The following is a 16279-nucleotide window of genomic DNA, read 5'->3' as shown; positions in this document are numbered from 1 at the left end:
ACCTCAGACTGTGCCGAAGGTTTACCTTCCAACAAGACAATGACCCTAAGCGCACCGCTAAAATAACGAAGGAGTGGCTTCACAACAACTCCGTGGCTGTTCTTGAATGGCCCAGCCAGAGCCCTGACTTAAACCCAATTGAGCATCTCTGGAGAGACCTGAAAATGGCTGTCCACCAACGTTTACCATCCAACCTGACAGAACTGGAGAGGATCTGCAAGGAGGAATGGCAGAGGATACCCAAATCCAGATGTGAAAAACTTGTTGCATCTTTCCCAAAACGACTCATGGCTGTATTAGATCAAAAGGGTGCTTCTACTAAATACTGAGCAAAGGGTCTGAATACTTATGACCATGTGATATTTCAGTTTTTCTTTTTTAATAAATTTGCAAAAATTTCTACATTTCTGTTTTTTTCTGTCAAGATGGGGTGCTGAGTGTACATTACTGAGAAATAAAATGAACTTTTTTGATTTTTGGAAAATATCAGTGCATACTATATAGCTTCACAGCTCCAAATCCTGGAGGTGTTGATTCAGAGAAAAGGTTGACAAGGATATGTTTAAAGGGTTATTCACCAGCTGTCTGTCATTTGCTGTCAGCTATTACCTTGTGGCTACCTGTCTGAAGATAAGGTTACAGAAAAACCTTTTAATTTGTTTCACTAAGAAAACCTTAGTTTCAGGATAAAATTTGAAAGTTCTATTCGGTACTTTGGTCAACTTATGGAATTAAACTTAATCTTAAAATGCCAAATAGTGGCCAACAAAAAAAATTTGAAAACTGGGTGGCTTGATTTCATTTCAATTTCAAAGAACCACTGTGGCGACAGAACACAGTGGTTTTATCTACCACTTTGAAACTGAAAAGTTCAAAGGGCTTTTTAGTTCAGTTATTCAGGGGTAAATATACCTGAAACATAAAGCTGACATTTGTCAGTAGTGATTTGTCACTTCCCATTAAAACAGCAAGCATGTTTAGCCAAACCATTGTGATCATGCCCCAGTACTGTGCCTCTGTATCCTGTATGTTATGCTGATGCTTTTTTTTTTTTAATGGTATAAGGCAAAAAGTCTATGATTAGTGTTATGTATTTAAGGGATGTTTACAAAGCAGGCATGCTTTTTCAAAAATGCCTTCAAATTGCACACATTCACACATGCAAGCTGCCAAGTACAACAGCAGGAGTCTACCGTTGGCAGCTGAGCAGCTCCAGTAGAGCAGTAGGAGTTCAAAAGCCATGCTGAGTAGAAGGCTCTGAGTGAGCAACATAATACGTTCACTTTAACAACCCTGATTTCCCAAGCTGACTCTTGAGTTAAAAACCCAGCAAACTCCTGGTTTAAAATCCTTGTCATTACACATTAAGACTAGTGTCTTGCTACAGACTGAATTTCAACAGTTATTTGAAGACCTGGTGGTGTAGTGTCCAAGTTCAGTTGAGTTTTGTCTCATGTTAGCAAGGGCCCCCCTTGTTATGTTTGCAGCACTGCTTGGGGGAAAGCAACAAACAAATCTGTGTGTCAGGGTCAGGAGGAGAGTGTGTCCATGATGTTTTGAGTGGATCCATTCTAAAGTAGAGTCATTAGCTTGGTAGAGCCAATCTATAGCACCTTACTGCTGCCTGTTGGGTACACAGACACCGGCTTCTGACAGAAAGATTCTGAAAAGAGAAGGTCTCAGTGAGATTACCTTAAACAAGACATTTTTACTTAATGTTGCAAATGACCACCCTGATGTCAGCAAAACTCTGAAAGTGTTTGAGGATTAGGATGCCACGTTGAGCTTAAATTATTTGATGTTGGTTTAAAGTGCAAATTGATTTAGGGGCATCACAAATTGCACATAAGAACTGTCAACACAATGTGTGACAAGAAATGAAACCAAGTCATGCGCTGTCACATCAAGACTGAGCACTGTGGCTGAGTAATGGTAATAAAACAGGGATGGAGTTCGAAAACTGCACAGAGAAAACAGATGAACCTGTGCAGTAATACAAGGGCACTGCAATATCTATACAGTTTTTGCAATCCGCAATCCTCGAGCATGTGACCCGGAAATCAATCTCAGCACGCCATCTTGAAGGACATCTCAATTCCTAGAATGGACATTGAAGATCGAGGGTCAAGGAGGCTTGCTGGAGGAGCCATAAGCGAAGATACATCGGTGTATCCTTTGTGGAAGTCTTTTCAGGTGATGTGATGTTTACAAGAGGCGTGACATGCAGCTGGACCAAACCCATACTGTTCCTGTTGTATACATACGTTGTATTAGTTAAGCCTATTAAAAATAATCAAATGAGCAATCAAACTTTCTGCCCTTCACCGTTCGTGTAGCGCCTCAAAGCTCTGTTCTAACGGCATTCCTTAATCCCATTTCACTTTGATATCACTGATGTTATTGTTGAATGTGATGTGTGGATGGGCAGCAGGATTGTAAAAATGAACATTAAATAGCGGCTAGATGAAGCGTCTCCTCAGTGACACTGTGCGCATTTATGCACGAGCCACAAATTAATAATAATAAATCTCCCAACACACCGACGACAGGATCGGTTAAGATCTGATGTTAATTCATGTTCTGTGTTCTTCTACACATCCAAAAGGTCTCACACACAGTCCAGTTTCATACAGTAAAACTGTTTGGAGTAAAGCAGCCGTCCTCCTGATCAACCCTGAGCTCCATCAGAGTCTAAACGTGGATTATAGAAGCTGAAAGTGTAATTCTGTTTCCTCTCTCTGTCAAGTTTATTACTGCAGGTTTTTTCTGTTTTGTCTCGTGATATTTGCAGTGACATTACTGCACAGATGGAAACGTTTAAATGACTGACAGCAGCCTCTCTAATCACCGAAATAAATCATTAAAGATAACACTCATAGTAGCTACTACACACAAGAAAGAAATCACCGGGAAAGCTACAGGGACCGTTGGAGGTGGGGGTAAAATGTCCATGCACATGCTGGTCTGATAAAGTAATTAGTTGGTGGGGGCGGGTGGATGATTTAGCCTATAGGCCTATATGAGTATTCCGTTAATGTCCGAGCCGATCCGCGCATCACACCAATTTCATGTTTCATGTTTTAATAACAACAGAGTCCTGTGGTGACGGTTTTAATTGGGGCTAAATGAGATGAATGTGACGGTTTCATTTTGTAAAAGGACTGATGATGAAACTCTCACCTCATCAGGCTGAGGGTTGAAATAATCTCCTGTTTACAGGCAAAAGGCGCATCGCAAAAAAAGTAGTAGCCTACTGTGTAGCCTAGTGAATGATTAGGCTGCTGTAATCTGACTGTTTTCAACAGATGCTATAATGTTTATTGGAATCTCGAGATGTTTCTACTAGTTATATTTTGATAGACATGTTTCTGGATTGTGGAGATCTGATCTGTAGCCTTTAGTGCCGACAGCCGGTCTGCTGCTCTGACAGAGATCACAGCTCTAACAGTGGACAGATGATGCAGCTGTGCAACAGGTCATATTTAATGGACGTCGCTTTAAAATGACGGCGCCGAGGAAAAGACGTCTCATTTCGTTAAATGCCCGTTTCCTCGACTCCTCTCTGCTCACGTCTCCTCCTCGACTCCTCGAGCTCGCATCTCGGGAGGGAGGGAATAAAATACGGGTTTTACAAACCATATCACATGGTGAACAATTAGGACAAGTAAAAATCTTTGTCCTAATACCCAATCAAAGACATTTAATTTTGGCTATCTGACAATACTGAGTCAATCTGGTGCCTGTATTATTTTTTTTTACAACATGTTTGTTTATTTTTTTATTAAATAACAGGCACCTAGCACACTTAGCACAGGGTAAAAAATATTTTCTTGTGTAAACATTAATTTAACAAGGGAGACACTCATTCTCTGTTCCACTGGACATGCTTCAAGCTGCCTTTGATTGAGTCATTTACAAGTGATGCATTCCTCAGATATATAGCTAGAATCTCATTTTCAGTCTCATCCCCAGTCGTATGCAACTGCCCTCTCCACAGACGTTACTTCTAAACAACAGAATTACATAAGTATCAGTTCTCTCTCTTGCTTGCTCGCTGCTGTTAACTATCTTTCTCTATTTATTTCTTCTACCACACTCAGTCTTTTCGCTGTGTAGTCAGTTAAATTTCATTTAAACTTCAGTGACATTAATTACCATACTCAACAGATGGGATATTCATGAAATCCCATCAGTACCCAACCTGCATAAATACCCAGCTCGGAGAGTCAGAGTTGGAAAGAGTGTTCTTGTGTTTTGTTGGATGGGCTGTGTATTGAGTTATCTCTTGGACTCTCTTGGGAGAGGGTCGGGTGAGTGATTGTAATTGATTATAAACCCATGTAACAGGGTTGGTCTGAAAGGTGCACAACCGTTCCTGAGAATATTAAACTTTGTTCGTGTTTAAACAACTTTCCCGAATCAGGCAGGACCTGAATCATTAAATAACCACATTAGCAATGTGAGTACAGATCGACAGCAGATGCCAATTGTAGTGAACACAACAGCTCCATGGAGCATTTAATGCATTTTCGGTACACCGCAGCATACAGCAGAGTTTGAAGGCCTCTGTTTCAGAGATTATCCTCGGATTAGTGCCTGGAAAAGTTCATTCTGCCCTGGGAGACCCACGGTGCACTGAGCCCTTCCTAACAGGGATTGTGTAACTGCTGGGAACTTTTGATTTTGTTTTGTTCATAGAAGCAGGAGGATTATACCCTCAGAGACCCACCTGACCCGCCTCCCTCTTCTCCGCTGTCCCCTGTTGAACCCATACAGCGGATTGCACCTCCCAGCCAGATGGGAAATACAGCAGTGCAGGGATTCTCCGTCTTAGTACACCGGGTGTGTTTGCTGCACAGAGGACTCATCGACAATGAGAGCAAGCGTGTCCACCTGCATTTCAGTTGGACTCTAAGCTTAATAGCAGATGTGGATCCTTATGGGTTAATCTTCAAGGTCTTGCATGTTCTTAATCTCCATATCTATTAGAGCATGGACATCTGGGTTACTTTGAATGCTGTGTAGCACCGTCAGCAGCTGTATCTGTGTACAATATACACTGAATGCTTGTTGCAGGCCAAGTTACAATTAGGCCTGGACTATATGAGGAATATCTGCTATATGGGATAACATTCAATATTGCGATGACAATATGACTTGCGATAAATAAATATCGAAGGGTGCATATTAGCTACCTGGTTGTCTATTCAGAACGGGAAAAGAATTTAATATATTAAAGAGGTGGTATTATGCTTTTGGCTTTTTCCCTCTCCTTTATTTAGTTATATACCTTTTTTGTGGAGGTAACAGGTTGGCAAAGTGAAAAAGCCCAAAAAGGAGTTCCCATCTCCCACAGAAAACTCTGCTCTGAACTGCCTGAAAACAGCTCGTTTGTAGTCCAGCCGCATCATATAACGCTTGCCAATCGGCTAGTCCAACACGCCCTCAAAAAAACACTGAGCTGCAGCACACATCTCTCCTCGCTCTTCCGAACACTACCTACCCTCCAGGCAGTCAATGGACATAAAGTTGTTCCTATGATGTAGAGACAGAGCTCAGTTAAAACTTTATGGATGAAAGATACTTTTGTTACAGATTAATAACTCACCACTCTGAAACTCTTGCTCCAGTACATGTAGCCTACAGCTGAAACAAAGCGGTTTACCGGCTTCTGACAACCCGCCTTTCTCTGCTTCTGATTGGTTAGTAGTCCTTAACTAGGAACTGCACATGTGCAACTCCCAACAAAGATCATTTAGAGACAAGATGTATCACTCCACAGATAAAACAAAGCCTTCAACACAGGGTGAAAAGAGGAGCTGCAGCAATGATGAAAAATATGGTGTTTTCTGAAAATGAAACCATGTAAATCTGTTGTGTTACAACCCCTAAATAGGATTTTGAACCACCTCTTTAAACACAACTAAATGTTGCTTCTAGAGCAGCAGCATTAACGTTTCCCACAGCAAAGTCACTATATAAACTCTCACTGGAAACAAATCTAAAATGTCAGTAAAATAAATCATATTCCTGACATCAAAATACTGAGTGACGCTTAGAAAGAATGAAGAACTCACACACCAGTCAGCATCAGTCCTTCTTCCTGTCGTCTTTCTCCTCCCTCTGCTGCTGTTATTCACTGCCTGCAACGTTACCGCTGGTAGAGAGAGGAGCGGCCGGTTTGTCTCAGCCATCAGATAAATTGACAAATATTTACCAAATTTTAAAGTACGTGGCAAACTAAGCTACACAGATTACAGACAGACAGATTTCCTTTTAGCATGTTTGTAACAATTATCTACTGGCCAAGCTAGTGTGCTGTGCTTGTGTGAAACACAGAAGGAGACTGAGGACAGAGCAGATTAAAATATCACTTTCTACATGTTTATGCTTGTTGAAGGTGTATTAAAGTATTTGCTTTTTACTCGCTTTTATATTGCACGTCCTTACACTTGTTACAATCGTACTTTTCCCACTTTTTCCCCACAGTTGCATGCAAAGCAGCAGTACAGCTTTGAGACAACCTACTTTGCTGACCTGCCTGTTGAAAGCCAGCCAGAGTACATAATAGTGTTGTAGTCAAGACCGCCCAAACCGAGACCAAGTCAAGACCAAGACCAGAGTTTATCGAGCCCGAGACAAAACCAAGACTTTTAGGGGCTGAGAGCAGTCGAGACCAAGACCGAGGGAGGGCGAGACCGAGTCAAGATGGCGATGGCGCAATCCCCCACTGTGATCCATCCACCGTTGTGTCCCTGAGCGAGACACTTAACCCCTAGATGCTCCAGAGGCGTGCGACCTCTGACATATATAGCAATTGTAAGTCGCTTTGGATAAAAGCGTCAGCTAAATGAATAAATGTAAATGTAATGCAAGACCAAGACCAGTTCCCTGCATTGCATCGCACGCAATAAAATGTTCGTGATCATAGGCCCCGCGACCCTGTACACAGGATAAGCGGTTGACGATGGATGGATGTGATCATAGGTACTTACAAATTGATCTGAAAGATCCAAAGTCCCATTAAAACACCCACATACAAACACTAAGAGCTCAAATCAACATAAGAATCGCAGGGAGGGGTGACAGTCGTTAACGGTAACAACACGTTTAATTAGGGTTATTGGTTGCATTTGATGCAATACGTTTTACTTCCACTCAAAGTTAGGATGTTAACAAATGAGACAATGCAAAAGCAATTTATTGATATTCTCAAAGTTATGGTCTTGAAATAAAATCCTCAATGTCCGAGACCGAGACAAGACCGAGTGCAAATGCGGTCAACTCCGAGACCAAGACCATCAAAAAGACCGGTCTCGAGTACTACAACACTAGTACATAACAAAAAACTTACTTCAAGAAATTTCAAATTCCAATGCCATATTTCCTAATTTGGCTACCAAATCAACCATAAAACAATTGAATAATTAATAGTGAAAGAACAAAAAGAAGATTGGTGGATCTTTGCATTTTTTGAAAGAACAGAGCACAGCAATTTGAGCACAAAAAATAAAAAAAAACATAATTCAATTCTGAGCTTTCTTCCGGCAGAAGCAAAGCTTTGAATGCTTAATAAATTCTTCCGAAAGCTAAATTGCACACTTGTTTCATCTGGCAATGAGATTACTTGAATGGAATATTCTGGAAAACTGTGGAGAGGAAGACAATAATGAGGCAGTAATCTTATTTCTCCACAGCAGCTTCCATTGTTCTCTTAAAAAGGCTTCTGTTTAGTCTGGTTCAACTCTCATTCCAATCCATCTTTCCATTGAGGACACTTTTTGCAGAGCAAAGGATAAATGAGAACAATAACATTTCTGCAGCACTCAAATGCTACAAACGCAGATAGGAGGGAGTGCTATTGTGTCCCTCTGGCTCTTTGGACAATCAGTAGATAGTAGTGGTGACTGAGTGCGGCTACAAGCGTACAGAAGCACAGTTCAAGTGAGCATCACTCTCCCTAAAAACTTCCTAAAGAACTTCCTCGGAATAAGCTCAATTTAAATTTCTTGCGTTGGTTGACTTCATCTTTACACAACTTTCTAAACATTCAGACTAAAACATATCAATTAACACCACAAGCCTTTTCCCTTGTGACGATGGCCCCTCTAAATGAGGAATCATCAGTGTGGGCCAGCAGGGGTTAAGCTCTCTTTTTGAAGATTATGCTTCACTTTCCAGCGGCCTGGCCCAGACACTAGCCACTCTCTTCTAATCCACCGCTGCAGGCTTTTGATAGCTCCCACTGCGAGTCCTTATTACAGTCACTGATTAAAACGGGAGGGACAGAGAGAAAAAAAAGACAGATAGGAAATTAGAGTGACAGAAGAGAAGGAAGGGCAAGTGAGAGAATTAAAAAGTACTCCTACTTCAGAGGCAGGAGACTAAACTATATAGCAGCTAACTTTGATTACCTCTAAATCTTATGCTTCAGCTTAAATTTGGTTACTCAATACACATTTGCACTTTACCTGAGCTTGGTTCCAAATAATATGCCTAACATTTGCTTTAAACGGGGAAAAGACCATTAAATAAATAAATAACATAGCAGAAAAACATGAAAGTCACATCCCTGCATTTTTAGGGATGTAGCATTATCATCCAAGGCACTAATAGCTAAATGCTAGAATGAACTGACTAGGAGAAACAAACCCATGGATGTCAAAGAAGGATCTTTAATCCTGTGCAATGACGTCTGAGGGCTCCATCAATCACAATGGAGAAAAAAATAACAACAGTCTTATCTGGCATTTGCTGTTTACACTCCACCATCTTTGGTAAACCACTTATTCTGCTGTTAGCCCTCTCAATCATCTCTCCCCTCCTCTCTGATACTGAATAATCTCTGGGATAAAATCTACACATGGCCGCGCTCGTCCCAAAAACTTGACATGAATAATTCACAACCATCTGCCATGGATCAGCATTCTGAATAAGACTCAGAAAAGTGAGGAGGTGCCATTCTTGTGTTTATTTTAAAAACCAACTCCTTGCTGCGGCCCCCACCCTGTACCTCAACCCTGCACTGCTGCAACTACTGACAGAGAGACAAGTGCAACTCCCCACATACCGACCCGCTAATCTAAAAGCCTGCGAGTAGAGTTAATGTGTTACCTTTCGTCCACGACCTTACTGGGCTCTCTCTCTTTTAGTTCTGTTGCATGAATGAGAGTGTGAAGGGTGTGAATTAATCTTAGGAGGGAGAGCTGGATGAAAACACACATGCAAATGTAAGTAAACAAAATGCATTCACACAGCAATAGCAGAATTGTCCAAAAATAAGTGAAAAAGGACATTTAGCTAAGTCTAACTAAGGCCCCATCCACACTACTTAGAGTTGTTCTCCGTCTACATTAAAACGACTGAAAACGCACATCTAGTGGCCGTTCACGTACACTGGGTATGTGCGTGGCGGTGTAAACATGAAGCAGATGATCTATTCCATATTTACGGAGGATTTGGCGAAAGAATAGAGTAATGCAGACGAAGACCCACACCAGATTGTTTTGCATGGACCAATAACGAGTTGGGGCTGTTACTGAATGTAACACAGGAGCGTGGTAAACGGCAACATGCACAGCACAAGTGTAGGCTGTAAGTGTTATTTGCACGGTACAGAATATTTTAATAAAAATACTAATTAGAAGACCCAATCAGACAGCCAAGCGTGAGCGTCATCGTTTATAAAGTCCTCCGTTTTTGCCCATCTTCACTAAAAAGTACTCTGAAGTTTCAAAACGAAAAACGGGGTCGGCATCATTTTCAAACTTCTCCATTTTAGGTCTTTGTTTTCGCCGTTTTAGTCTGGACGGGAGGTGCAAACGTAGCAAAAAGGTCTAAAACGGTTTTAAAACGAAAACGCAGTAGTGTGGATGGGGCCTAAACCCACTAGCGGAAAGTGAACATTCTGGGTCTCACTCTGCAAACACACACTAGCAGGCAAGACAACATCGTAGATTCTCTACAGGCTACCCGCTTAATGTGCAACTATCAGCCAGCAACAACTATATGGATTCGACAGGATGAGGTTGTGCCAGGAAGTAAAATACCAACTACGACTAGTGAGCAATCCCAACATCTACTAAACCCAGCATGGGCTTTCTTTTTGGTCCGACTGTACAAGCCTCACAGGGGTTTAATAAGCTATACAAGGCCTCCAGCAGCAGACGGCCCCTCACTCTGTTTGTGTTCCAGGCAGGGGAATCGCTCTGCATGACGATTTATTGACGCAAGATCCCCCTCAGCCAGGACCTGCCACCGATTACTGCCGGTGGAGAGCGGAGGGGAGGGAGGGGAGGGTCTTGCTGGGATGAGAGAGTTTGTCTGTGTGTGTGTTCTAGCTCTGGCTCCAAGGCCATAAACCCAGTTCCAAAATGCCAAGTAGCATGTCTACATGCCAGCCTTTGCCACCCAAGTTTAAAATCAGACAAAAGGCCCTTCAGTGCTCTAAAATGGTGGTTTGAGAATGGGAAATGATGATCTGTCATATATGGAAAATGGCTTAGCAGTACTGCACAGACAGGAGGGCGACAAGGGGAGAATGAACTGCTAACAGGAGGTTAAGTTGAGGAGTGAAAGCTTCATTCTTAATTTCAGAGCTCCTTCAAGGTGAAGAAAAGTCTGGCAGATGAAATATTTTGGCTTAATATGAAATGTCTATAGCTTCACCTATTTTTAGTGCTATTTGGGAACAGTTGTGTATGGAAATTTTGGCTGCATTATGAATCATAGGAAATCATTTTTCCAAATGTGGTATTATGTTTATCCATCAACTGACATGTTGTGAGCGAGTAAGGAAGGCCGTGGATTTAGGTGGGGATCATTTCATAATTGCTCCAAAGGGGGATTCTTGGCCATGGAAGGACAAGCAAGTCAGATGATGCCTGTGAAATAACCAGCATACCTCAAAACTGACAACAGTAAAATCGTACTCCTACATCTTTAAGTTATTTTAGAAACTTTCAAAGAGTTGAAAGAAAAAAAACTTGTGGAAACAGAATAGGCAGAGCATGGAAATGGAAAATAAAAAAAGGAAATAATGCCCAACTCCAATGTTCCACTTATATAACACAATGAAATAGAAAAAGAGGAAGAAAAACAATCAGATACCTTTGGCTTGTGCCAGTATGTGCCACTATCTGGATGTCCTGCAACAACTGACGCAAACCATTTTGGCTGGAACAACACTATGTCTCTACTCGCAGCTCAAGAGGAAAGAGGATGATGCCAGCAACCCACGATGAGCTACTCAGGACCAAGGCACCACAACAATTAATCAATGGCTGTGAAATCATAGCGCTGAATACGACAAAGACAGCCAAAGCATGATGGGTAATGGGGGACACAATTGGCCTTTTGTCCATTTTGGTTTGCAGTTGAGAAAGAGGAAAAGCCAGATCTGTACCATGGATATGATTTAGGAAAAGAGGGTTTTTGAGTAGACCACATGGGTAGCCCCAACTGGTTGAGGTCAAGCACACAAGGGAAACCTACTGTGAAATATAATTCATGACCCGTAAACACGCAGGATGAGAATCATGCATGTGGAGAGTTGCTCAATAGACATTTTCTAGACATTCCTGAATTTTTTATGGACCAAACGCTTCCAAATAAATCATTCAAAAGAGAATGACTGAATCTGGATCCACTGTTTGTATCATTCACTGTCCTTCTGCACCCATGGGTCTGAGAGATTAAAAATAAAATTAAATAAAACACAAATGCCATATGTGCACATAACTGAGGAAACGTGAATTCGTGGACCACAGCCTTCCCATGCATTCATCAACGCTGTAAACATCAAACAACAGCTTTTACTCCCACATGGCCAAGAGACGCAGGAAAAAAACAACACATTTAACTGAAAGAATCACAAAGATACCAAGATATGTTACCAATAACCTCTAGATGAACCAGTAACTACATCCGTAACTGTAAGCAGAGATACTATGTATCTTCCCCAGGAAGCCAATACGATGCAAGAGAAGAGTGACGTATACAAACAAGGCAGCAAAATAAAGACGCGCAGACATCAGGTAATATGCAACATCTATTTGTTAAAAGTTGGATGTATATTCTGTATTATAGCGATGTTCAATTATGGCTTTGCAACAAAAACAATAGAAAATGGTTACGTGAATCTTTCCACAAACAGCACATTCCTTTGCTCGACATCAGACTTTGCAAAACCTAAGTGCTTCCATATCCGTCAGAACACATTACTACCTATTCAGTGTTTGTTGTTGGTGTTGTTTGCTATCATGTCCGTTACCTGACTCAAGACTGTGTGGCAACCAAGTCCATGTATCCATGTCACAAGGTACATTAGTATTACAGAGAGCTACGTAACTAGAGCTCTTTACCTCCTGTAGTGTAGTATGACCAACACAATATTAGATAGATTAAACATACACTGTTGAGTATGAGAAAGATAATTTGAGAGTCAAGTCATGGCATTAAGTAATGATATAATATCATTAGGTTGGCCTACCTACAGACCACAAGAAAAACTAAGTTCACCACAGTGTGTTATACAGTGAGCGCTCAATACAAAACCCACAGTTCAACCACCACTTAATGAGTCCTTATCTCAGTTCAAATCTCCTAGGAGTCCATCTTTCTATATCCCAGTAATCAAACAGAAAAATGCTCAGTTTGAGGTTCAATTCAAAAGTTGGCCACGGAAAATAAAACCAAGTGACGCCTCACGTCTTTAACAGACAAGCTTAGTAATTCTCTCAGGAGCAAAAATGCCGTTTCACAGATATTTCCTGAGCTGACTGGTGACTGTGTGTGTGACGCAGGCGCCGATCGCCACAATACGCTTTCCTTACTACACGTGTCTTTCTGTTGTGCATTTTTCCTGTCGCCAAACCACCAATTTACCCTGTGGGTGGCGGGTGCTATTATACACCAACAAGTCAAGGTACAGTGTAACGTGCGAAGTTGATGCTTCCTCTGCAGACTGGTTTAGTTTAGCATGTCATGTGACCAGTGCGTGATCGCAGCCTTTGCGATTAGAAAATCTCCTTTTATCATATCGCAATAATATCGCAAATGCAATTAATCGCACGTGACTGAATTGCAAATCAAATGATGATCAAACAATGAAAAGTCTGCTTGATTCAAAAGGGATAATAATGAATGTGCACCATACAAGTTAAAATATCAATTCAGCATCTTAAAATAAAAATGACATTAACATTAAAGTATCAGCTTTACTCCCATTTCACTTCAGAATGTCAGTGACTAAATTTCATAGCATACAATTTAATTTTTCTGCATTCATTTGTTTTCCTGATAGCATTGTTTTCTTGGTGAACATAAGTGCAAATCAATTAAACAAACCAAAAAAAATATGTGCCCACTTTTTCAACAACAAGTGAAGAAGCCAATAAGTTAAAAAGCGACAGATATATTCTCTTCTTCCATTTCTCCGTTAAACACTGCAACGTTAGACACATCAAAGCTGCATGGGGGGAATTTACTTTGGTCGGACTGCGCACCTGCTGGGTACTGTAGACTCTGAACTAAATGCTATCCAGATTGCTCATGTAAATGTGTGATAAAGTAATAACATATCTAATTCCTCTCCATATTAAAAAAGTTTCAGGTCCAAAGAATGCTATGGAATTACAGTAATTACTGTTACTGCACTGGATGCTGAAAGTTAAATATATAGCAAATATAATAAATATCATAAAATAATTTAGTTTAGGCTATGCCTTGGTGCCTAGACCTACCAACAAATGCCTTTTGTTAGAAGAAAACAAAACAGCCCACATTTCCTGAGACCAGTAGACCACTACAGACCTGTAGACCACTACTGACCTGTAGACCACTACTGACCTCAGAATCAGCTGCCAAGGGTCTCACTGCTTCTCTCTCTCTCCTAAAATATCTTCCATATCAATCTTGCTTTCTTTCCATATCCATCTGGTCAATGAATTGAAGGATATACACTGGTAAAATAGCATCAACAGGGACACTATGACATCTAGTTTGAACAGTGAAAAGTGGCGTTCACTCTAGCTAAAATGTCTCAGCTTGCGCTAAGTGAGATGTCTGAAATTGTAATGCCTACAACCCAAGTCAATTCCGTCTGTTTCTGCCTTCAGACTCAACAATAAACATCATAGTGTTCAAAGGTCAGTGCTGTAGAACAAGCTCTTCCTCAGCCGTCACAGAAAACGTGGCGTCCCAAGTAGGGTTTCACTTACCATTTTCTACTACTGTGGGATTGTGTGGTCAGTTCTCAAAAAAGTGACTCTAAAAAACACTGCATGCATAAATAAGCCAGACAAAGTACTTTGTTGTTAAGTAAGTCTGTTTTAGTTAGTTTACCTGCGCTTTTCATTTAGGTCTGGGCAATAAAACAATAATGATAATTATTCTGATATAATTTTCCTAATGAACAATATAACAAATGTTCAATAAATGCTTGATTTAATTCATATAAATCAGGATCAAACTTTCTTTTTTGAGAAAGATATTTATTTTCTTCAGGGAAAGGGACTGAAAAAAAGATTTTACTTATTTTTTCTCATGCATATTTGTTGGAAAAAATTCAGATTTGTAAAGTGATCCCCTATTTGGTGTTTGTCATCTTCTGGCCTTAAAGAATAGTTTAAAACCATCAACTTCCGCGCCGGAGCAAAAATCAGCCTTTAAACTTGAAAGAAATAATGACTTGACATTTATCGTGATAATTATTGATTTAAATTTAGCCCTATTTTCATTTATAAAACATGTAGCACAACTATGAAAAAATATAATCTAATCTTAAACAGTACATCTTTTTTAAATCTTACCTGACCGACTGTGAGAGCTCATTGTTATGGTTGCTGTTGCCGGGCAGACTTGACAGGGGAGGAGAGGTGAGCTGTGAGGGTGTCAGTGCACCTCCGTGGTGACTGTAGTGACCACCATGTGCTTCTCAGCCACGCTGGTGCTGCCAGGTGGAGGTGCCAGGCGAAGGAGGGACAGAGGGTAGCTGTTTCTTAAGGTTTCATCACACCGAGCCACAGCTGGAGACCTCAGTGGTGTGTTGTGGCAGGATTCCTTCCACCAAACAGTCAGGCTGTGAGGGGTGGACACAGAAAACACACAAGTTAACCTCCAAATTTAAAACAAACACACAAACAGGGCATATTCCAAATCAGGGGTCATCGTGGGCTGGTGTCCTCTAGACTTATTATTCCTCCCTGCAGTTATTGTGCCAAAGCTCATCTGTGTTTACCTGAGGCCATGTGGGGAACTTCAACAGGCTAGGGAAGAAGAAAAACCTGAAACCTGCCATCAAAGAAACCGATGACCCCGGTGTTTCATGATCATTTTGTCTCTATCTGTGACTGCACATGCATAACCCTCCGCACTCTACCTAAAACAGGCTTCCCAATGATATTCAGTGAGTTGTGGGACATATTTCACCTGCTGTGTGTGTGTTTTATGTGCATGGTCAGCTGTGAGCTGGATTATGGCTGCCAAGGTGAGGCTGCCAGCCACAGAGGACACAAGTCACAGCCAACAACAGCAATTGAGAAAATAAATTGCAGTGAAACTTCTTGTTGTTGCAAAGCAGAAATGACATTTAAACAACTCTCCTTTAAAACTCTGGGACATACATTATTAGTACTGAAAATATGTTGAAACACATTACAAATATGAACCTTAATCAAAAACATTTGGTTTATTGTGGGTAAGAGAAACAATGTGGTGATGTAAAACAGCTCTGGCTTCCTCCAAGTAAGAGTTTAGAGTTGTCTCACATGTCTGTTTTTCATCAAATGAATATGGTTTCATTTGAACCATCTGGATTGTCTAAAATCACAGCATGTTTATGTAACTTAAAAGCACCAGCTAGCACTGCAAGTCACTGTCCGTGCTGTTAGCTAGCTATATGGCTAAAAGCAGTCAAATCCTGGCACATCAATACACACAAATAATACTTGACTTTGAACATTTTCCAGCTTCTAGTGACATTACTAAATCCTTACTTCATCAGCTTGCATGGTCAGCTGTGGAAGTCAGTAAAAAAGGCTCTTCCCTGTAGCAGAGCCTCAAATGAAATGCAAACAGAGGCTTCCTGCAGACTTAGACTTACATCAGAGTCAATAGCAGAGGAGAAAGAGGAAGAAAACTTTTCATATTGAGTGTGTGTGTGTGTGTGTGTGTGTTATGCAATCAAAACTGCAAGGAATATGTAAACACACACAGACACACACATACATAGGGAGCCCTCCGGCAATTCAACACTAACAGGCAGAAGCCAAAACTCACC

At 41.0% G+C, this 16279-nt stretch overlaps 1 protein-coding gene across 3 annotated transcripts in view; it reads right to left on the bottom strand.

Moving 5' to 3' along the window:
- Positions 1-16279, bottom strand: part of hdac4 (histone deacetylase 4) — a 137008-nt gene that overhangs the window by 111004 nt on the left and 9725 nt on the right. For 2 of the 3 annotated variants that reach the window (XM_046053436.1, XM_046053440.1), the window contains exon 2: positions 14811-15079. In XM_046053436.1, coding sequence (XP_045909392.1) covers positions 14811-14832 — 22 coding nt within the window. In that variant the 5' untranslated portion in view covers positions 14833-15079. Of the gene's footprint in view, positions 1-14810; positions 15080-15995; positions 16018-16279 lie in introns of those variants that run through there. The other variant, XM_046053437.1, reaches the window with a different exon arrangement.

Source organism: Micropterus dolomieu, linkage group LG07 (genome assembly GCF_021292245.1).
Source record: "Micropterus dolomieu isolate WLL.071019.BEF.003 ecotype Adirondacks linkage group LG07, ASM2129224v1, whole genome shotgun sequence".
Classification (NCBI taxonomy): Eukaryota; Metazoa; Chordata; class Actinopteri; order Centrarchiformes; family Centrarchidae; genus Micropterus; species Micropterus dolomieu.
This window is presented reverse-complemented; position numbering and strand designations above follow the sequence as displayed.